This window comes from Macaca thibetana, chromosome 3 (genome assembly GCF_024542745.1).
Source record: "Macaca thibetana thibetana isolate TM-01 chromosome 3, ASM2454274v1, whole genome shotgun sequence".
NCBI classification, from domain to species: Eukaryota; Metazoa; Chordata; class Mammalia; order Primates; family Cercopithecidae; genus Macaca; species Macaca thibetana.
Window position 1 is genome coordinate 67224751 of NC_065580.1, and position 24147 is coordinate 67248897.

Here is a 24147-nt window from a genome sequence, read left to right on the forward strand (position 1 = left end):
CAAAACCATGGGATCATGTAATGATAATGAAAAAGCATCTGATAAAACTCAACACTCTTTCATTTAAAAGAAGCAAGTTTCTTGGAAACCTAGAAGTAAAAGGAAACTTCTTTAATTTGATAAAGAACATGCATCAAAAACCTATACCAAAAATAATTATTAATGGTTAAATGAGATCTATTTTCTTTAAAATGGGAAAAATGATGGGGATGTTCATTATTGTCACCATAATTCAAAAACTCACTGGGCAGCAAGAAAGAAAGAAAAATTATGATTATAAATGATGATATAAAACAGTTAAATTTACATATATTTTTATATATATCCAAACCAAAACGATAGTAAGACAAAGCAGAATTTATAACAGAGTGTTAAAACATAGCTGGATATAAGCTATAGAAAAAAATCAATTGCAACTGTACCAACTACAAAGATTTAATTTTAAAAAATTAAAAAAGAGCTTTAAAAATAGCTACTAAAAGCTGGGGACAGTGGGGTGCACCTATAACTAAACGTCAGAAAAAAGAGATGAATACAACCTTGATGAAGAAAAATTTGAATCTCTCCTAAAACAACTTCTTAAAGACTTATTATTAACATAAAGAGATGACATTCCTAGGGAAGAAAAATAAAGTGACATCAAGATTTTTCTTAGCCAAGCATGGTGGCACACGCCTTTAGTTCCAGCTACTCAGGAGGTTGATGTGGGAGGATTACTAGAGCCTTGTAGATATATCAAGGCTACAGTGAGCCGTGATTGTGCCACTGCACTCCAGCCTGGGCAACAGAGTGAGACCCTGCCAAAAAAAAAAAAAAAAAGATTTTTCATAGAGCACTAATAATTCAGTGTGGTATTGGCCTGAAGTCAGAAACATTAACCAGTGAAACAGATCCATGCATACGTGAAAATGTTATATGACAGAGATAACAATGCAGATCCCTGGAGCAATTATGGTTATTCAATAGATCAGGGTCCACAACCCCAGGGCTGAGGATTGGTACTGATCTGTGTCCTGTTAGGAACTGGGCTACATAGCAGGAGGTGAGCGGCGGGTGAGTGAGCATTACCTCCTGAGCTCCATCTCCTGTCAGATCAGCAGTAGCAATATATTCTCATAGAACTCTATTGCTAACTGCACATGTGAGGGATCTAGGTTGCGTGCTCCTTATGAAAATTTAATGCCTGGTGATCTGAGGTGGAATAGCTTCGTTCTGAAACCAATCACACACACACACACACACACATACACACACACACACAATTTTTCCAATCATGGAAAAACTGTCTTTCACAAAACCAGTCCCTGGTGCCAAAAAGGTTGGGGATCACTGCAACAGGTAATGTTGGGACAACCAGCTATCCATGTGGGAGGAAAATGAAATTTAAAACCTACTTCAATTTCAAAACCCCAAATCAATTACGAATAAATGAATGCCAATGAAACAGTGCCCAATCTTATTAAAAACCAGGGAAACGCAAATTAAAGTGAGATACCACTTTAAATTATTAAACAAAAATTAAGAACTTTGACAATAAAAACACTGGAAGGGGTGTGAGTGAGGCAGCAGAAATTTTCATACATTGCTGGTAGGTAGGTAGATCACACAATCACTTTAGAAAAGAGTTCTATATTACCTAGTAAAATTTGAAATGTATGTATGTATCTGAACCAACAAATCCAATACTGGATAAACTTTCAAAGGTGCACCAAGAAACTGATTAAAAATTTTCATAGCAGCATTGTCTTAGTTGTTTACTCACATATAAATGAGTAAAAATGAAGAAAACAGTTACCTATAACACAAGAAGGAATCTTAGGAAAATTTTTTAGTAAAAGGGGATTTTCAAAAATAGGCAAAACTAACTAATACAATGTTTGGCAATAATATGTATGTGGGAAAACTAATTCTTTTAATCAAATGAATGGCATCTAATATACGGGTTACCACTGGGGTTGTGACAGTGAAAGAACATATTTGTGGTTTCATGATTTTTAAAGGATATAGATATTATTATTCAGAGTTTCTCTCTAGATAAGTATTTCTTTTGGGTCTTAAAAACTTCTATGACCCACAGGGGAAATGCCACTAGAGTATGTACATTATATAAGTTACTGGTAGATTTGTACTTCTCACTTTTCATAATTTTCTCCCTTTTCATAATTAAGTAAGTAGTACAATAGCCTACTTGATTTGTAATAGTCTTTTACAGGATAATCATTTAATGGGGAGATGTTTATTTTTAATAACTGAAAAAGTAGGAGCCCATATAATTCCAAAGTGGTCTTATATGGATTCTATCCTTTGATTTGTAGTTGTTTTACTTATCTTACTAATTGTTTAGAATAATACTAAATGACTTATTTAGAACGTTAAAGGTACTTTGCATTCTCTGAATATGAATACCCACTAATTAATGTATAAAAACTAATAACAAGCTTGAATAAAAACTATTCATTCAATAAAAGCTTGTAAAGATCTGAGAGCCCAACAATGAAAAAGGAGTTTGTGGTCACTACAGACAATAACTTACCTTTAATGGTAAAGAGTTAAAAATCTAGTAACAGTAATATTTAACAAAGCTACGTAAAATTGAGTAGCTACAAATAAGATAAATCCTACCTGAGAAAGGTACATCTCTAAGAACAGTAGGAGCCCAGCCCCTCCAAAGGGAAATCCAACCATCTTCAGATACTTTCTTGCTGACAAATCGATGCAGTTCCGTGTAAGAAAACTTCTTGGACTGCATCTTGGTTCTAATCAATTCTAGTGGACTTATCACAGTTACTGCACCAACTAATACAAACAAGTTTAAAAAAAGAAAACAAAAATAAAGCCATGTACTATGCAAATACACATACTGTAAAAATTAATATTCATATATTTTATGATTTTTAAACTTTTATTCTATAATGTCTGAAAACCTTAAAATTAAATATCTAATGATGTCAACATAATTGACACAGATTTTTCCCTTGATAAAAGTTATTTTTTAAAAGTCTATTTTCATATATCTTACTTTTTCTGGTTTCAACTCTCTCAACGGCAGTTCCAGAAATGTTGTAATCAACCAGAACTATGAAAACCAAAGCCCATTCCAGTTACTGACCCAATAAATCCCACTCCCATTTAGCAGAGTAAACGTTCTTCTGTATAGAGTCAACTTTCCTTATGATCAAACTCTGAATCCTAAAGTTTTAAGGAAAGTGATTCAGAACTTTGGACTGAATCATGCATGATCCCACGTGATACCTAGAAGTTCAGGTGAATCAGAACCAACTCTGATGTCACTCTAAAAACTCTGTCCATGATTTGACCAAGATAGGCTGAGCCCATCTCATTCTGATGGTAATCACTATTCCATATGACTTCTGGAGTATCTATCTTATATTAACAAATTAATATAAACTATAAGGCAAAAGATATCATACTAATATTCTATATATTGTACAAATTATCTGTGAATGTCCCAACTTAAACAGAAGCTCTAAACAGAAATCAAAATGAAAATAAAGATTTATTACTCACATCTGGCTACAATTCCAGCAACAATTGGTATGTAGGTTTCATTTTCTCCTAACTTAGATCTCAGAAGAGCACTTAATTGATCATAGCAGGTAAAATAAATAACTGTGGCAGGAACTGCCATCACTCTGTTAGATCACACAAAAAGATTTGTTCAAAATTATCAAAAGATTCCACAGTCTTAAATTCAAATATTATTATATAAGCTAAAAAACCCTTATATTTTGTGTAAGCTAAAAACCACAACAAATTAGCCTATGAGATCAATTTTTCTTTTATTTTAAAAATGGTTAATACTTAACTTAGTAGGCAGTAGAAAGATATAAAGTAGCCATTTGCCATCCAAAAGTTTGCATTCTAGTTGTGAAGACAGTTACAATATATAGCATTAAATAAGTGCTAGCATGGTGGTGGCACATGCCTGTAATACCAGCTACTCAAGTGGCTGAGGAACTAGAATCACTTGAACCTAGGAGGCAGAGGTTGCAATAAGCCGAGATCATGCCACTGCACTCCAGCCTAAGGGACAGAGCAAGACTGTCTCTAAATAAATAAATAAAATAAAAATAAAACAAATAGGAAAAGACAAATTAAGACAGACATTTCATCTCCTTGACTTAGTTCTGTTTCTGGTTGCCCAGATCTTCTTTCTCATTCATAATTACCATAACATCAGAATCAGCAAAATAAAAAGTACATGAGAAATTGTAAAACATTTTTGAACTATAGACCATATATCACTCCTGCTTATAACCAGACATAAATTATAATTAACATCATCAGAATTACATACACTAATTTTAAGGGAATTCTAATGATATACTATTTTAAAAGAAATTATTAAAAGGGAATTATTAAATTCAAACACAAAGTTGCATATACTGTCATGTCGATAAATATTAATGCAACAAGAAACGAGTCCATGTTTATGATATAACTAAAGAACATTCACAGACCATAGTCTGGAATGCCTAACCTTATATGGTGGACTTTGCTGCTGAGAATTTAGGAGCAGGACTGACTGGTGAGGTATTAGATCTGCCACTAACTTCAAACCTTAAGCATTGTTTAAAATAAATGCCTCAAATTGACTAATTTCCTCCATTAAAAATATAAAGTCCTTGGGAATAAATGAGACAGCAAAAGCCAAGTTATTATTTTAGATTTTTACATTTAATATTAAGAGTTTATCATGTTAATTCATGTAATCGCTAGTTAGTAGACAATTAGAATTATCTGGAGAAAGTATACATTTTGCAATATATCATACAGCTTTCGTAAAATGAACAAATACACACCAAAATTTTTATTTCTGAACATGAAAAAAATTACCATATGCTTGTGTAGCAAACACAACACAGCAGGCTTGGTTGCTCAAACCTTGTATAACTTCAGGAGGGCCTATGTGCATGCCTGACGTCTGGACAACTCATGGGAATGTATCCCCTGGAGTATTCCCTATTAGAAGGTTTTTTGGACATCTGAAGCACTAAACCAACTTGTCTAGGTTGATCTGTATACTGCGATTTATGGTAAACTTCTTTCCTTCTGTGGGTTTAAAGTTTTGCTCATCACAACTGGCCTCAAAGACAGAATGTGTCCATACAACCCATGCTCAATAAAAGCCCTACACTCAAAACTCAAATGGGTTTCCCAAGGCAGAAGCACTTTGTATACTTCACAGCTCACTAACAGAAGGATAAGCACATCCTGTGCAATGCCATAAGGGAGGACTTTGGAAGCCCATTTCTGGACAACTCCTGATGTGCCTTTTTCCCTTACCGATTCTGTTTTGTATCCTTTTCCTATAATAAACCGTATCTGTGAATATAACCTCTTCAGGTCCTGCAAGTCTTTCAATACATCATTAAACATACAGGTGGCTGTGAGGCTTAAAAAACAATACCTCAGAAAATGAAAGCATTCTAATATTAAAAATGCAAGACTTTGTCCAACCATGCTGATTATAGGATAAAATAACAACCATTATTTAGTAGAAAAAACATTAAAATTCAACTTACAGGGTAGGAGGAAGGCCACTCCATAGAGATTTAATGCCCTCATTTCGAATGATTTTTAAAAAGGCATCCTAAAATTATAATAGAAAAAAGTAATCAAAATATATCTTTAAACCTGATATACAAAAATTTATAGTGATGATTGGTAATTTGATTCTTTCAGGTATTTACATCTAAAAAAAATTAGCTTTTTGGATTTATGGCTGTTCTTTTTAAAAAGGGAATTTTAACACAATTAAAATGAAGCATTTCTGGATGATACTAACTTCTTACAGAATAAAGTCCATATTACTCAGCTCTAGATTGTTCTAAGAGCTTAGAAAAAAAGCTTTTGAAAAGATTATTATAAGAAAGGAAGGAGAGCAACAGCAGAAAATTGGTTAGATAAACTCTCCTAAGCATGAAATCAGAGAAAATATTAAAATGTGCTATGTGAAATCTTTGGAGAGGAACCTAAAGTAGGCAGAGCTTCTATTAACAGACAAACTCTTATAATTTGATAACAAAAAGATAAAGTAATTAAAAATTGGCTAAGGATTTGAATATATATTTCTCCAAAGAATACACACAAATGGCCAATAAGCACATGAAAAACTGTTTGGCTGCATGCAGTGGCTCCGGCCTGTAATCCCAGCACTTTGGAAGGTGGGAGACCCCTTGAGCCCAGGAGTTCAACATCAGCCTGGGCAATATAGTGAGACCTTATCTCTACAAAAAGCTAAAAAATTTGTTGGGCATGGTGACACACTCCTGTGGTGCCAGCTACTTGGGAGGCTGAGGTGGGAGGACTGCTTCAGCCCAGCAGGGAGAGGCTACACTGAGCTGAGATCACACCACTGCACTCCAGCCTGGGCAACAGTGAGACTCTGTCTCAAAAAAAAAAAAAAAGAAAAGAAAAATAGAAAAAGGAAAAATGTTCATCACTGATCATTATGAAAATGCAAAGCAAAACCACAAATGAGATGTCACTTCATACCTACTAAATAAGCTAAAATTATAAAGACAGACAATAAAAAATACTGGTGAAAATGTGAAGAAATTGGAACCCTCAGATGCTACTGGTGAGAATACAGAATGGTGTAGCCTAGCAGTTTTTCAAAAGGTTAAACATAGTTATCACATGGCTCAGTAATTTCAACTCCAGTTATACTCTGAGAGAAATTAAAACACATATTCACATAAGGTTATAACCAAGAGAAATTAAAACACATGTTCACACAGAAACATGAATGTCCATAGAATTATTCCAAAAAGTAGAAACACCCCAAATGTCTATCAAATGATGAATGGATAAATAAAATGTGATATATTCACATAATATTACTTGGCAATAAAAGAAATAAAATACTGATACATACTACAACATGGATGAATCTTAAAACACTGTGCTAAGTAAAAGACGTTAGTCACAAAGGACTGCATCTTTTCCCAGGAAAAGGAACCCTAGTAAGACAGAAAACCTTTAGACAATAACCACTCTACTTTAACCAAACAACAAAGTGAAACTTGTGGCACCACCCAGACCCGTATCAGCAAAGGCTAAGTAGGTAGCCTAGACTTCCATCAATGTAAGGCTGACAGAAGGTCAATAAGGAACCAAGACTTTTACCCCTACCAGGTCAGCAGTAAGGCTCCTTCATCCCTCTGCTAGGGTGGTGTCACAGGAGGAATAGTGGAGAGTCAGTACTTTCACCATCGACCAGCAATGAGGCTACCCCACTACACCGTCAGTGGAAACCATGTAGAAAGCCAGAACTCCCACACATGCTCAACAGTAAAAGAGGTCTTCCCTCACACTGTGTGTCAATAGAGGCTGGGTGGGGAACCTGGACTTCTAACTCTACCCGACAGTAACAAGGTGACTCCCCCATGGAAGCAATGTCAGAAAAAGACAGCTAAAATAGAATGTTTTAAGTGAGATTAAGAGTTTAAGGGAATGCTAAAAAATGTTCAAGTAACACAAAGGAAGGCAGGAAAAGCAAAACAGAAATAGAAAACAGAACAAAGAGAAAATTTAAAAAATAATAATAGGCTTAAGTTCTAATCTATAATGCATTACAATAGTTAAACTAAGTATAGTAATTAAAAGATAAAAACTGACAGAGTGAAGTTAAAACGTGACTCAATTTTATGCTGTCTAAAAGAAATTCACTTCAATTATAATGTCATAAGCAGGCTGAAAATGGATTGAAACACTCAACACATTAAAGATGTTATTCCCCTCCAAATTAACATACAAGTTGAATGTCATTCCAATACATACCCTAGCAATATTTTTTTGTAAATATAAACAGGATCAAGCTAAGATTTATGTGGAAAGACAAGGGAACTTTGGGGAGAGCAAAAACAACTTCGAAAAAAAATATAAGGACCAGATGCCGAGTCTCACGCCTGTATCTCAGCACTTTGGGAGCCCACAGCAGGAGGACTGCTTGAGCCCAGGAGTGTGAGACCAGACTAGGCAACATAATGATACTCTGTCTCTACAAAACATAAATCACAGTGGCACACGCCTACAGTCCCAGCTACTTGGGAGATGAAGGTGGGAGAATCTCGAGGCATGTAGATTGAGGAAGCAGTGAGTCATGATTGCTCCACGGCACTCCAGCCTAGGTGACAGAGCGAGGCCTTGTCTCAGAAAAAATAAAAAGAAATATAAAAATAAAGTAAGAGGAATAAGTGAATCTAATTTCAAGACTTACACGTGCAATAATTAAGACTGTGGTATTGACAGAGTGACAGACAGAGATAAATGGAACAGAATAGAAAACTCAGAAATAGACACACCTAATATGCCCCACTGATTTTTGACAAAGGTGCAAAAAGCAACTCAGCGGAGGAAATAAAGCCATTTCCACAAATGCAAGTGGACATCCATAGACAGCAACAACAAACAAACCTCAATCACAGTCTCATGCCCTACATAAAACTAACTCAAAATAGATCAAGGACTTAAATACAATTTTTATGAAAAAGTCTTCAGAGTGTAACAGTAGACAAAAAGTTCTTAGCCTTGACACCAAAAGCATGTCCTATACAAGATATTAATAAATCGAATTTCATAAAAATTAAAAAGTTTTACTCCGTGAAAGACCATGTTTAAGAGGATGAAAAGACAAACTAGAAGTGGAAAAAAATATTTGCAAACCACACATTCAACAAAAGACTAGTATCTAGAATATATAAATAACTCAAAAATCAACAGTAAAACTACAATTTTATTAGAAAAGGATCAAAAGACATGAAGAGCCTTTATACTGAAGAGGGAAATAAGCATATTAAAAGATGTTCATCATCATTAGCCACTACGGAAATGCAAATTAAAACCACAACGAGATATCTGTACGCAGCTATCATAATTGGTAAAATAAAAGTAGTGACAACACCAAAACACTAGTGAAGATGCGGAGAAATTGGATCAGTCACACAGTGCTAATGAAAAATGTAAAATAGTAGAACCAGTGTAGAAAACAGGTTAGGAGTTGCTTAAACTCTAAACATGTAATTACCACATGACTCAGCAACTGTATTCCCTAACCCATTTTTCCCAGAGTAAGTGGATGTTTGTAGCAGCTTTATTCATAATAGCCAAAATCTGGAAAAAACTCCAAAAACAAACTGTATTATATCTGCACCATGAAATAATCTATATCATGAGCAATAAAAAGGAACAGATGATTGACACACGCAACACCTGGATGAATCACCAGGTAATTATGCTATGTAAAAAATGCCAACCCCAAAAGGTTATATATGTTATGATTCCATTTATATAACATTCTTGAAATGACAAAATTACATAAATGAAGAACAGATTAGTAGTTGTGAGGACTTAAGGAGTTGGTTAGAAAAGGGAAATGGGTGTGGCTCTAAAAAAGGAAACAGGAAGAATCCTTGTGATGATGAAGTTATTCTTTATTTTAATTGTATCAATCAATGTCAAAATCCTCGTGGTGACACTGTATCAGTTTCATAAGATGGTACTACTGGGGGAAACTAAGAAAAGGGTACATGAAATCTGTCTGTATATATATTTTTAATTTTATATTATCTCAAAATAAAAATGGTCAGTTTTTTAAAAAGTTACCTCCCCCTTTTTTACACAAAACGATGAACCTATGAAAAGGTTAACAAAGGGTTAAAAAGCAAAGAAGTAGTTCCCTGTTCTCAGTTTAATATGATTCTTCATCCTCTTGCAATTAGAAAAATCTTTCACATATAAGATTAAATAGAAAATATACTGTGATTCTAAATAATATAATCACCTTACCAATGTTCCCTGGAAATTTCCTGGCTTCTTATACCACAGTTTGTTGCCTCCTTCTTCACAGACACATAGATGATCCATGAGACCATTACTATATACAAAACATTTTCCTAGCAAAGAAGATTCCAACAGCCAACAATTACCTCACATAACCTTTATTATTTTTACAGATGAACAAATTGACATCACAATGAGGAAACTAGAAAATTATGAAAAGAGAAAGAATCTTGAAAAAGATAAATAACCATCTCTACTTTTTAGGATGAAACATACATAATTAATTTGATTTGCTTAATGCTACTGCAATGCATTCTAAACTCAGAGTTGTTAAAAGTAACTGCAAATTAGTACTTTATGTTTTCAGAACTGTAGTAAGAAAATGGCTGGGCACAGTGGCTCATGGCTGTAATCACAGCACTTTGGGAGGCCAAGGTCAGGGGACCGCTTGAGGCCAGGAGTTTGATTTCAGCCTGGGCTACACAGTGAACCTCCAACTCTACAAAAAATTTTTAAAAATTAGCTGGGTGTGGTGGCACATGCCTGTAGTCCCAGTTACTCAGGAGACTGAAGTGGGAAGACCACCTGAGCCCAGGAGGTCAAGGCTGCAGTGAGCTATGATCACACTACTGCACTCCAGCCTAGGTCGGGTGACAGAGTAAGACCTACTCTCAAAAAAAAAAAAAAAAAAGTACACAAATAACTTCTTTTAAGTTTTTAAGTTATCTGAGGGAATGAAGAAAGAAGATAAAAGAGGAAAACCCATTTAGAGAGGAGAACACGGACACAAATCATTTCTATTTGTCCAGAAGAAAAATCTGTGGTAAGCAAGGGAAATTCAGACAAAAATAGAATTTTTTAAAAAATATCATTCTCAATGTACATAATGCCATGCTTTGTCTCTTTTTCTGTATCTGTACTGCTCAGTCTAGCCATTTGTCACATTCGACCTAATGTAGTAACAACTTTCTCTAGTACCAACTTCCTCCCACTTACTGGACTAAACTGTTGCCAAAATTGTCTTCTCTGCCCAACAGTATAGAAAAATACGAAGCTGTGAATTTTGTAATACTTAAGTCTGAGTGTTGCCTTCTGCTTTTATGGTTTTCTTTAATGTATAGAAAATTACCTTTTTAGCCTCTTCCTACAATCTACTCTTTCATTCATCTAAAATATCAGGGTTGTTCATTCCCTCTCACTGCTCTGTATTCAACACAGTGGCTTTGTATCTGAGCCAATTTTCTCACAGTCCAAACAGTGTGTTTTCTGCCACTTAAAATGTGGTTGCAATGCCATTATCTTTATAAACCTATAAAATACTAAGGAATTGCTAATCTTGCCTATCTTATAAAAACACATCATTATTTGTCTCAAATTCTACATAAACTACTATCCAGAAATTAATCAAGCTATCTGATAAAATAATACATTTCCAATCACTATATTCAAGCAATAGTTGTATGATGGTCATGAATGCTCTAACATGGGCACAACTTTTGGACACGGGAGTAAGCTAGATTCTAAGGTCTCTCACAAATATAATTCTGCTCTTACCTCTGAGGCACATCTACAAATACATAACCATCCTTTGCTTTAATTAGTAGGTCCATACAAATGTTATATATTTATTTTTTGCCTACACCTCATCACGTACAACTAAATGGTGAAAATAGAAACGTTTTTCATGAGGGTAAGAGGCATCTATTTTAATAAATTAGCAAATAAATATTATGCAAACAAAAATTAACACATGAACATTTAAAAATCAAACATAACATTTTTAGGGTAATTAGTACACGTACCTTTGGGGAGTGGGTTGTTTTGGGCTTGGAGTCTAATTTTAACAACATCCAGGGGTGTCACTATTGAAGATATGTAAGTTTCAATTAGCAAGTGGTATCTGTAAATTGGATAGATGTTTTACAAAGAACACAAAATACACTGATTCTTACTTTTCCTCATGGCTATATAATGGGTGAGCTTATTTATCTTAAAGTAGTCTTGAATGTAACATTCTAATTTTTTTGCCCTTCAATTTTGCTAATCAGTGAAAGACAGACTAATTACTTCTCTCATGAGTACTAACTGCTATTTGTAATATTCCTACAACTATCACTCCATTAGCAATAAAGTTGGTACTTGTAAGAAAATATGCTTTCTAATAGAAGAAGTAAAAGTTCCAAAAGTCTTTGAGAATAACTTTGTATAAGTAATCAACAGTCAAATGATATTAGTCTTCCTAATCTGTCAAATTTACCTGTATCAAATAAGTGGTACAGATAATAAAAATTTGAGTACACTGGCCATAAAACATCTTTAGCACTAAATTATGTTATTCCATTTGGGCATAGCACAGTAAAGGAAAATAGTTTTAATATGCATGCTATATTTTATCCAAGTAGAAACAAATGCCAAATAATGGTTCTAAGAAAACTTTTCCTCATCTTGAGAATGACAATAATCATATTAGATGATCTCTATGAGCTTTATAACTCAAATTCTGACCTGAAAATCATCATAAGCAATTAATTTAGTTGTTCTAATCATTTGTTATTTGTATAAACTACCCAACTTAAAAATCATTAAAATGCTAAACTATCACCTAACTATGTCATTTGGCTACATCTACAAGAAGCTGACTGTAAGAAACAGAAAATTGTGATCCAGAGAAATTTAAGAAATTCCATTAGTGCAAAGTAAAGATTATTTGTAATTGTTGCTAACACAAATTGGTAAAATTCTATATATTCATTATGCTAATATTTTATTCCATCTTCTTGTTTTCTATTATAAAAAGGGAGAATCAGAAAAGTTTAATGTTGATAGGGACCCAAAAGAAATCCCAGTATAGGTCCCTAATTTACAGATGAAATAATGAATTTCAAATAAAAGTTAGATTTCAACTTGAGAATGGCAAAGCAAGGACTAAAAATTCAAGTCTCTTGAATCTCTGTCCAGGGTTGTTTTCATATAATAATATGATGAAACATTCATGGATCATAAATGATAGTATGTGTTGTGAGAAGTCAGGGACCCCCGAACGGATGGACTGGCTGGAGCCACGGCAGGGGAACATAAATTCTGAAGATTTCATGGGCATTTAACAGTTCCCAAATAATACTTTCATAATTTCTTATGCCTTTCTTAATCTCTTAATCCTGTTATCTTCATAAGCTGAGGATGTACGTCACCTCAGGGTCACTACAATAATTGTGTTAACTGTACAAATTGATTGTAAAACATGTGTGCTTGAACAATATGAAATCAGTGCACCTTGAAAAAGAACAGAATAACAGTGATTTTAGGGAACAAGGGAAGACAACCGTAAGGTCTGACTGCTTGCAGGGTTGGGCAAAATAGAGCCGTATTTTTCTTCTTGCAGACAGCCTATAAACGGATGTGCAAGTAGGGAAGACATCACTAAATTCTTTTCCTAGCAAGGAATATTAATAATTAATACCCTGGGGAAGGAATGCATTCCTGGGGGGAGGTCTATAAACGGCCGCTCTGGGAGTGTCTGTTTTATGTGGTTGAGATAAGGACTGAAATACACCCTGGTCTCCAGCAGTATCCTCAGGCCTACTAGGATTGGGACACTCCACCCTGGTAAATTTGAGGTCAGACTGGTTCTCTGCTCTCGAACCCTGTTTTCTGCTGTTTAAGATGTTTATCAAGACAATATGTGCACTGCTGAACACAGACCCTTATCAGTAATTCTGCTTTTGCCCTTTGCCTTGTGATCTTTGCTGGACCCTTCTCAGGAGTTTGTGATTTTGCCCTTGTCCTGTTTCCTCAGAAGCATGTGATTGTTCTCCTTTTTGCCTTTGAAGCATGTGATCTTGTGACCTACTCCCTGTTCTTGCACCCACTCCCCTTTTGAAATCCTTAATAAAACTTGCTGGTTTTACAGCTCAGGTGGGCATCACGGTCCACCGATATGTGATGTCACCCCCGGAGCCCCAGCTGTAAAATTCCTCTTTGTACGCTTTCTCTTTATTTCTCAGCCAGCCAACACTTACGGAAAATAGAAATAACCTACACTGAAACACTGATACTAAAACTGAAATGGAAGCACTGATTCATTCAAAGTTACATAATCTATATCAGTAACATAATTTTACCTATTAGTGATGTCAGTATAGCTCCAGTACATGAGGCAAGCATTTGTTGAAGAGGTGTCACTTTGATAATCTCTTGTCCTCTTGTTTCGGGATCCATATTTTTAACTAATTAAATACAAACCTGTTAAAGAAAAAGAAAATATAAAATTAGAGCACGTCATCTGATACTTCAAAAACGATAATGTCCTTCAGCTAAGCTGGGTGAGCAGCATCACATTAGTAAGACAACTAAGAGAGAATTAACCAAACAGATACAGACCACATAATAGAATGAAAGCAGTTGACCAGTAAGTCTCAGAGTCAGTGAACTTAGCCTCATAAACACTACTAAGAAACCCTCCCCAGTAGAGTACAGAGGTATCAGCAAATGCAGCCCTTTACTATATACCAGTAGTTATTGTACAGATGTAAAATAAAAACACATAACCTTAATAAGTTTTATCTTACAAAAATTTGAGGAGAAAAGCAACATAAAAACATAAAAAAGTCTTAAAAAGTCAGATAATACAAAACAGTATAAAAATAACTTATGAACTTACTATTCAAAAATAATCACTGCCCAGGCACAGTGGCTCATGCCTGTAACTCCAGCAATTTGGGAGGTTGAGGAGGGCAGATCATAAAGTCGGGAGATCAAGACCAACCTGGTTAACATGGTGAAATCCCGTCTCTACTAAAAATATAAAAAATTAGCTGGGCGTCTGTAGTCCCAGCTACTCGGGAGGCTGAGGCAGAAGAATGGCGTGAACCTGGGAGGCAGAGATTGCAGTGAGCCAAGATCGCGCCACTGCACTCCAGCCTGGGTGACAGAGCAAGACTCCGTCTCAAAAAAATAATAATAATAATCACCAGCAACATGAATGTCATCTTTCTAAATGTCTACACACATACACACATACATATGTATATGTCTATACGCACATATTACATCTAACTAAATACTGTATATTAATCAAACACATGTACACTTATGTGTCTGTGTATATACAGCTTTTCTGAAAAACAGGTTAATGCTATTTTGCTTGTCTAGTAGCCTGCTTTAACAAAAATATATTATAGACATTGTGTCAATAAAAACAGATTTACATTTTTATTGCTTGCACAGTAGTTAATTATATTTAATCAGTTTCAGATTGTTAGATACCAGGTTGTTGCCAATTTCCAAACTGTAAAATATTCTGCTATAATATTCTTATACATACATATATATATCTTTTTGTAACCTTCCTACAATTACTCTAGGAAAAAAAGTAAGATTGATGGGATAAGCTATTTTAAAACTTGATACAGGGCCAGGTGCGGTGGCTCACACCTGTAATCCCAGCACTTTGGGAGGCCAAGGCAGGTGGATCACCTGAGATCAGGAGTTCGAGACCAGCCTGGCCAACATGGTGAAACCAAGTCCCTACTAAAATTACAAAAAATTAGCCAGGCATGGTGGTGCAAACCTGTAGTCCCAGCTACTTGGGGAACTGAGGCATGAGAATCCTTTAACCCAGGAGTCAGAAGTTGCAGCGAGCCAAGATCACATTACTGCACTCCAGCCTAGGTGACAGAGGAGACTCCGTGTCAAAAACAAAACAACAACAACAACAAAAAACCTTCATACAAATTGCTATGATGCTTTCCAGAAAGCTTGGATCAATTTATACTTCTACTGGCAATATGAGAGTTCCTACTTATGCATGACTTATCGAATTCTCTGTCAAATTACATATCATTTTTTTCTGAACCATTCAAAAGTAGGCTGCATACATCATGTCCCTTCACCATAAATATGTCAAAATATTATCTTATATAATCACAATTATCAAATTCAGAAAACAATTTTGAACAGTACTCTACAGTTCATATCCCAATTTTGTCAATGATATCGATAGTGTCTTTTATAAAAATAAATGGTAATTTTATTGTTTCTTTAGACTTTTACTATCTACCTACCTGGTTTGAGTCTTTTCTTCAACTCTATGCTCCAATATTGTATTGTCTGTAACATCAGTAGCCAAAAACCTATAATTAAAAGAAAGTAATTGTCTTATCTTTTCACCCAGGATAAAGGATAATAAATCTAAAAGAAAGGAGTACATAAAAACTTCAATACAAAAACCAACGAATATTCACTAAAGGCTTTCTACTAATTGCTCTGAGGAATATAAAGAGCACTCCATAAAGGCAAGCATTAGTTATAGAAGCATTTTCACAAAAGCCTCATGTTATTCTAGTTAATATACTCTGCTTTAAAAACAAATAAGCAAACGACTCCAGAGCCCAAACACAGTAATCAATCTTACCATCATTTACAGTAGAACGACCAGATTTTGTAACATAAAATTAAAGGTCCAGCATCATCTATGAAGGTTTTTTTTTGGGGGAGGGGAGTGTAAGAGGGGGGACCCTTTAATCTGAATTGAAACAAGCAATAAGCTTTAGATCTAACTTCCGAGTCACAGGAAATTCAGTAACTAGTGTAACAAGGTAATGGATGCCATGTAACAGTAGAAGTTGTACTCTTTTAGCTTACAGGACTACTGTCTTGATTTCTCCAAGTCAAAGGTGGGAAAAAAGGTGGCAGGGGAGATTAAATGAATCTTGAAAGAGTCAACCACCAAAAGAACCCTGGTTGAAACAAACAAATTTTTCCAGTTTGAGGGTAACTAGTGACATCTGAACATGGTCTGGTATTAGATAATACTAATTTGATATTAGACAGTATTTCAGAAATCTTGTTTATTTTGTATGTAGAAATAATCTTTTAAGAGATTCATTCTAAATTATTAAGGACCATAATGTTCTAATAGCTGTAGTTTACAAAACTTCAAAAACATAAATATACTAAAATGTTAATGATTTGGTAAATCTACATAAACATATATCATAAATATTTCATTGTTCTGTATTTTTCTGTATATGTGAAAATATGTATAATAAAAATATTTTAGTTCCTGAAACTTATGTAGAATCTTAAAGTCTAGGGAACATCGTATTTGTAACATTCATTTAAATGAGCTCCTTTAAGTGGAAAAATAATATACGTATGCTAGAATACAGGTATATTTCTCCTCCAGAATGGTAAAACGGCCCATAGTACTTTATTGTTGACACTGATGCCAGCAAGGTTGACAACTTGAATATGTGCACATGAAAGTAAATCCAGAAAACTTTATTACGTTTTTAGCCATTAGAATGTAAGGAAACAAGTCAGAAATTTAGATACAACTTTTTAGAATAGTTAATGAAATTGTTTCATAACATACATACTATTTTAGAAAAATAAGTTACATCAATTATCTCCTAAAATCATGTTACCTAATTATAATGAGAACTGAAAAATGAGTCTCCTTTTCAATTTATTACAAAAATAATTAAAAAAATGCAAAACTCTACTCCCAGAGACTTGGGAGTACACGTAGAAAATGTGAGAAGTGATTATCAGTGAACTGCCTAGAACTCATAATGTATTCAACATTGCTTTAAACTCCCTACAGTTTTACCAACCTACTTATCTTTTTTCTTTGCCTCTTTCTATTCTCCTATGTGCAGACACTGTCCCTTTTTCAGGGAGGACACATTCTAGTGTGATAAACCATTCTAACAAAGTATCTCTCGGCTTTACTATAATAGTAGAACATCTCATCAACAAACGTTCTGCAAGAACAGTTTTCCTCCCTCAACTCCCTGCAAAATTCTTCTTTTCTATACCTTTTCTGCTTCTGTATGCTACTGAAGTAACCATTAATAATTTATTCTAACTAGCCAACGTGTTCTTCAAGTGTAAATGGGAAGCATTCTCCAACATGAAAAACCCGTGAGCCCTTCTTAGGAAACATGTTACTTAATAACAAAATTCACTTAACCAAGAGATTAATGAAGAACATTTAGTAAAAGGATTAAAGTAACTTACATTTAAGCCAGAAGACAGAAAAGTATCTACTCAGTCTCATCAGAATTTTTAATTTTTTCAAAACAAATATATGTTAAATGCTATCTTGTAATCTTGATTTACCTTCTACATTAGTCTGTTTTCACACTACTGATAAACACATACCCAAGACTGGGCAATTAACAAATAAAATAGTTTTAATGAACTCACAGTTTCACGTGCCTGGGGAGGCCTCACAATCATGGCAGAAGGTAAAAGGCACGTCTCACACGGTGGCAGAGAAGGTAAGAGAACTTGTGCAGGGGAACTCCCCTTTATAAAACTATCAGATCTCATGAGAAGTATTCACCATCACAAGAATAGGACGGGAAAGGCTCACCCCCATGATTCAATTACCTCCCACCAGGTCTCTCCCACAACATGTAGGGACTATAGCAACTACAATTCAAGATGAGTTCTGGGTGGGGATACAGCCAAACTGTATCACCTTCCCCTGGCCAATAAAGATGCTTAACATTTCTTCACATTTTTATCAGTAGTATATATTGCCTCTTCTGTAGTATGTCCATTTACATCTTTTACCTACTTTGACGTTAAGGCATGTATACTTTCCTTACTGTTTTGAGGAATCCTTTATTCCATTTAAAAAAAGAATACTCAGGAATGCATGATATGGTTTGGTTGTCTCTCCACCCAAATCTCATCTTAAATTGTAGTTCCCATAATCCCCATGTGTCATGAGAGGGAACAAGTGAGAGGTAATTTAATCATGATGTTCCTGTGATAGTGAGTTCTCACAAGATCTGATGGTTTTATAAGGGACTTTTCCCCCTTTTGCTTGGCACTTCTCCTTGCTGCCACCATGTGAAGAAGGACATGTGTGCTTCCTCTTCTACTATAATTGTAGGTTTACTGATGCCTCCCCAGCCACAATGAACTGTGAGTCAATTAAACCACTTTCCTTTATAAATGACCCAGTCTCAGGTATGTCTTTATTAGCAGTGTGAGAATGGACTAATACATTTATTTATTTTTATTGATACATACTAGATATACATGTTTTGGGAGTACATGTGATAATCTGATATATTAATATAGTCAAGATCAAATCAGGGTAATTGGGATATCCATCACTTTAAACATTTCTCTTTTATTTATGTTAGGAACATTCGAATTATTATCTTCCAATTATTTTGAAATGTATAACAGATTATTAACTATGCTTACTCTACCAATTGATCAAACACCAGGTCTTATTTCTTCTATCTAACTGAAATTTGTACTCATTCATCAACTTCTCTTCCCAGTTTCCTTCCCCAAAACCTTCCTGGCCTCTGGTAATTACCAAGCTACTTTTAATCTTCATGAGATCCACTTTTTTAGCTCCACATATGACTGAGAACATGTGATATTTGTCTTTCTCTCTCTGGCTTATTTCAATTAACATAAGGATTTCTAGGACTTCCAGGTTCATCCACGTTGTCACGAGTGGCAGAATTTCATTCTCTTTTTACAAATGTTCTGTAAATGTTAGGCCCGTGTAGTTTAACTCCAGTGTTTCCTTGTTGGTATTATGTCTGAATGATCTGTCCATTACTGAGAGTGTGTTACTGAAGCTCCCCACTAATACTGAATTGCAGTCTCTCTCTCCCTTTACGACTATTTAAAAAATTTAATTGATATGTACTAGGTGCATCTATATTCGAGGTGGATGTGATAATTTAATACATTCATATAATTTATAAAGTCCAATCAGTGTAATTGAGATATCCAGCACCTTAAATGTTATTTATGTTAGAAACATGTGAATTATTCTCTTCTAGCTATTTTTAAATACACAACAGATTAATGTAAACTATATCCACCATACTGATCTATCAAAAAAATGTGGTCTTCTTTTACCAAACTGTTCGCTTTAGAGCTATTAATGTTTGCTTTATATATTGGGGTGTTCCCGCATTGGTTACATAAATATTTATAATTGTTGTATCATCTTGCTTAATTGACCCCTTTATCATTTTATAGTGACATTGTCTTTTTTTTACAGTCTTTGACTAGTAGTCTATTTTACATATGCACAGCTACTCCACATTCTTTTTGGTTTCCACTTGCATAAATGAAATACCTTTCTCCATCCCTTCGTTTTCAAATTGTGTCTTTATAGATTAAGTGGGTTTTTTGTAGACAGCATATGGTAGGGTCTTGGTTTTCTTAATCCATTTAGCCATTTTGTGTCTTTAAACTGAGAACTGAATCTAGTTTTATTCTGTATTAGTACTAATAACTTACCACTGCCATTTTGTTGTTTCTTTAACGGCTATTTTCTAACTTGTCTCCTCTTCTTTTCTTCCATTCTTACTGTTTTCCTTCGTGGCTAAGTGATTTTCTTTGTTAGCATGTTTTGATTTTCTTTCTTTCTTTCTCTCTCTCTCTCCCTCTCTCTCTCTCCCCCCTCCCCCTCTCTCTTTCTTTCTTTCTTTCTTTTTTTGAGACAAGGTCCTGCTCTGGTGTCCAAGCTGGAGTGCAGTGGCAGGATCACAGCTAACTGCAACCTCAAGCTGCTGGGCTTAGGCAATCCTACTGCCTTAGCCTATTGAAGAGCTAGGGGACTATAGCCATGAGCCACCACTACTGGTCTAACGCATTGCTTGTTATTTTTAGTGTATCTACAATAATTTTGCATTGTGGTTAACATGAATTTTAAAAATCATCTTGTAAATACATTTTTAAAAGATGAAAACTTATTTTAGATAAAGAATAGAAACAAAAAGAAAACTAAAAAAAAAAAGTTCTACACTTTAATTACATCCTGCATACATTTTGACTTTTTGTCTTAATTTACATATTCTTATATTCCTTCTCTCTCAACAGGCTGCAGTAGCTATTACAGTTTTTGATAGATTTTTCTCTTATGCTTCATACTAGAGTTATGAGTGAATTGCACACCACAATTTCAGCATTAGAATATTCTTGGGAGGCCAGGTGCAGTGGCTGAGGCTTGTAATCCCAGCACTTTGGGAGGCCAAGGCAGGCGGATCACTTAAGGCCACAAGTTCGAGACCTGCCTGGCCAAGAGGATGAAACCCCAACTCCGTTAATAAAAACAAAAATTAGCAAGGTGCAGTGGCGCATGCCTGTAGTTCCAGCTACTCAGCAGGCTGAGGCAGGAGAATTGCTTGAACCCGGGAGGCAGAGGTTGCAGTGACCCGAAATCATGCCACTGCACTCCAGTTTGGGCAACACAGTGAGACTCCGTCTTGGGGAAAAAAAAAAAAAAGAATATTCTTGGAATCTATGCACAGTGGTTCATGCCTGTAATCCCAGCAGTTTGGAATGTCAAGGCAGGTGGATTGCTTGAGCCCAGCAGTTCAAGATCAACATGGCAACATGGTGAAACCCCATCTCTACAAAAAATACAGAAATTAGTCAGGTGTGGTGGCACATGCCTGTAGTTCCAGCTACTTGGGAGGCAGAGGTGGGATGATCGCTTGAGCCCACAAAGCAGAGGTTTCAGTGAGCTGAGATCATGCCACTGCACTCCAGCCTGGGCGACAGAACAAAACCCTCTCTAGGGGGAAAAAAAAAAAAAAGAATGAATATTAATGGTCTGTGTACTTACTTTAACTGGCCAGTTTTGCACCTTAAAATGTTTTCTTTTCGCACATGTTTTTTCCTTCTAGATTGAAGAATTCCCTTTAGTGTTTCTTGAAAAATGGGTACGGTAGTGGTGAATTCTCCTAGCTTTTGTCTAGGAAAGACTTTATCTGGCCTTCATATTTCAAGTATATATTTGCTGGATACAATATTCTGGGATGGCAGATTTTTTTTCATTCAGCCGTTTAAAAATGTCATCTAACTCTTTCCTGGCCTGTATGAAGTCTGTTGCCAGACGAATTGTAGTTTGTTTACATGTTATTTGGTTCTTTTGTTTTGCTGCTTTTAGAATCCTTTATTTATCCTTCCCCTTTTAGAGTTTGATTATTATATGCTGTGGAAGACAGAGTTTCTGGGGTGCCAGCTGAGTTGGTCTCCCCTGTGTGAGACACCCATGGGAAGCCATGGGCGGGCTCTGAGGAGAAATGTCTCCTTGTTGCCTTCATGTCTTTATGTCCTGAGAGCATAACCTCTCAGTGGCATTCCACAGGTTGCTCAGGGAGATAACATTTCCTTGAAAGAGGGGAGTATAATCAAACATCTCAGCTCCTCCTGAAACCCACTCCTGATAAGTTAAAGATCTTAAGTAGTTTAGACACACGCCTTTGCTCAAGGAAATTCACAGAAACCACCACTGCTATACATCTGATTGAATGACTCAGGAGTTCCTTCACTGATTAATTCTTTTCCTCTTCTCTTCCTCCCCCTCCCATCTGCCCTAAGAACAAAGAGCTTGTAAACCAAAAAACTGGGTGGAGCCCAAGAGCTCTGGGCTGTGAGCAAGCCTCCAATGCTCTGGTCCCCTGGACCAGCCTTTTAAACGTTTATTCTTTCTCTAACTCCTTTGTCTCCACCAGACTCGGGGTACCCGCTGGGTGGTGTGAGGCTGGTTTCCCCAACATATGCCTTAGGGAAATCTTATTTGGATCAAATCTGTTTGTTGTTCTCAGACCTTCCTATAACTGGATATTTACATCTTTCTCAAGTTTGGGATCGTTTTCTGTTATTATTTCTTTGAATATGTTTTCTACCTCAACTCCCTCTTGAACACCAATAATTCTTAGATTTGGTCTTTTGAAGTAATTTTCTGTATCTTGTAGGTAATCTTCACTTCTTTTCATTCTTTCTATTCTCCTCTGTGTGTTTTCAAATAGCCTGTCCTTTAGCTCACCGATTCTTTTCTCTGCTTGATCCATTCTGCTGTTCACAGTATCTAATCAAATTTTTAGTTGACAAGTATTGCTGAATTCCAGATTTCATTTTTAAAAACAATTTCAATCTGTTTAATTTCTTTCATAAAATTCTGAATTTTTTTTGTTTTATCCTGGAGATCAGAGTTTACTTAAAACTGCTATTTTAAATCCTTGGTCACAGAGCTCATGTACTGTGTCTCATCAGGATCAGTCACTGGAGTTTTGCTGTCTTTTGGGGGAGGTCACTATTCCCTATTTGTTATTTCCTATAGATTTATGTCCATATCTTTGCAATGAATAATTCATTTATTCCAATCTTCTTGGTCTGGCTTATTTTAGTGTTTACTGGGCATGTTTGCTTAGACACTCTTTGTAATTTACCTGTTAAATATTGTTTCCCACTAGGTCACTGCCTCCTTTTTGGTACTAGATGGCACCTTAAGCACAGGATTGCCTCAGCTTTAGTAAGCAATCTAAATGCTGCCTGTCCTGAATGGGTGAAATCACAAAGAATGCATCACAGCAGTGTGAGAAGGAAGGTTAGGTGTTCCTGCCTAGGGGACCTGTGGAACATTCCTCTTACAGTATGGTGCTGCGGAACAGCCACCGTGATTTGGCATCTCCTTTGGTTGAGTTATAGAGCAGAGTTTGCAAGGTCAGGGACGGTGGTATCACCTCCCCACCTTTTACTCTGCCTGTCCTTAGCAATATTTCTACCTTCAGGCACCACCAATGCTTCCAATGAGCTGAGGGAGGAAGAATTATCCTGAGAGGGAACCCGAAATTATAGGGAAGCTGACTGTCCACCTCAATCTCACAATTTCCAGCATGGAAACCATGAATTGAAGGGAACAATCCTGTGCACTTGGTGCCAGGAAGACTCAGAGGAAAAGTATCATGGACACTTTTCCACAGAGTTTTTCTTGTTTATGAAAAACTCTCAAACCATGTTTTTCCTCTGCTCTCACACCAGAAAAATCAAGAAAGAATTATCTGACCAAATGTTTGGGGGTGAGGAGTTCCCCCTACCTGTATGCAGTGGGCCCTGCCAGCTGGATATCCTCCAATTAATTCTGACGCTACCTACCTAGAAATAAGAGTCTGATCCCACAGGTTGAGGGCTGACTCCAAGACTGCCTCCCAACTTCAGTCACAAGTCCACGCCTCCAGAACTTCTGACTAATCAGATTTGAGTTAGGGTTCCCACAACTAACTCTTTGGGTTTGAACAATTTGCTAGAGTGGCTCACAGAACTCAGCAAAGCAGGTTTTCTGGTTCCTTATAAATGATATTGCAAAGGAAACGGATGAAGAAATGCATAGGGAAAGGTATACGGGAAGGAGGTGGTACTTTAATTTCTTCCCTGGGCATGCCAACCTGCAGGAACCTCAACATATTCAGCTATCCAGAAGCTCTCTGAACCCTGTCCTCTCGGGTTTTTATGAAGGCTTCATGATGTAGGCCTAGTTAATTAAACCACTGGTTATTAGTG

The 24147-nt window shown here is 35.8% G+C and overlaps 1 protein-coding gene across 9 annotated transcripts in view; it reads right to left on the reverse strand.

Annotated features, from left to right (window-relative positions):
• SLC25A40 (solute carrier family 25 member 40) overlaps positions 1 to 24147 on the reverse strand; it is a 55101-nt gene that overhangs the window by 11044 nt on the left and 19910 nt on the right. For 5 of the 9 annotated variants that reach the window (XR_007724410.1, XR_007724411.1, XM_050785289.1 and 2 more), the window contains exons 2-8: positions 15870 to 15938; positions 13929 to 14049; positions 11610 to 11669; positions 9814 to 9920; positions 5547 to 5614; positions 3529 to 3653; positions 2623 to 2796 (exon numbers count right to left, since the gene is read on the reverse strand). Coding sequence is in view for 7 of the 9 variants with exons in the window: in XM_050785289.1 (XP_050641246.1) it covers positions 2623 to 2796; positions 3529 to 3653; positions 5547 to 5614; positions 9814 to 9920; positions 11610 to 11669; positions 13929 to 14025 (631 nt within the window). In the remaining 2 variants the exon portion in view is untranslated. Of the gene's footprint in view, positions 1 to 2622; positions 2797 to 3528; positions 3654 to 5546; positions 5615 to 9813; positions 9921 to 11609; positions 11708 to 13928; positions 14050 to 15376; positions 15474 to 15869; positions 15939 to 24147 lie in introns of all 9 variants that reach the window. The other 4 variants (XM_050785290.1, XM_050785292.1, XM_050785294.1 and 1 more) reach the window with 3 other exon arrangements.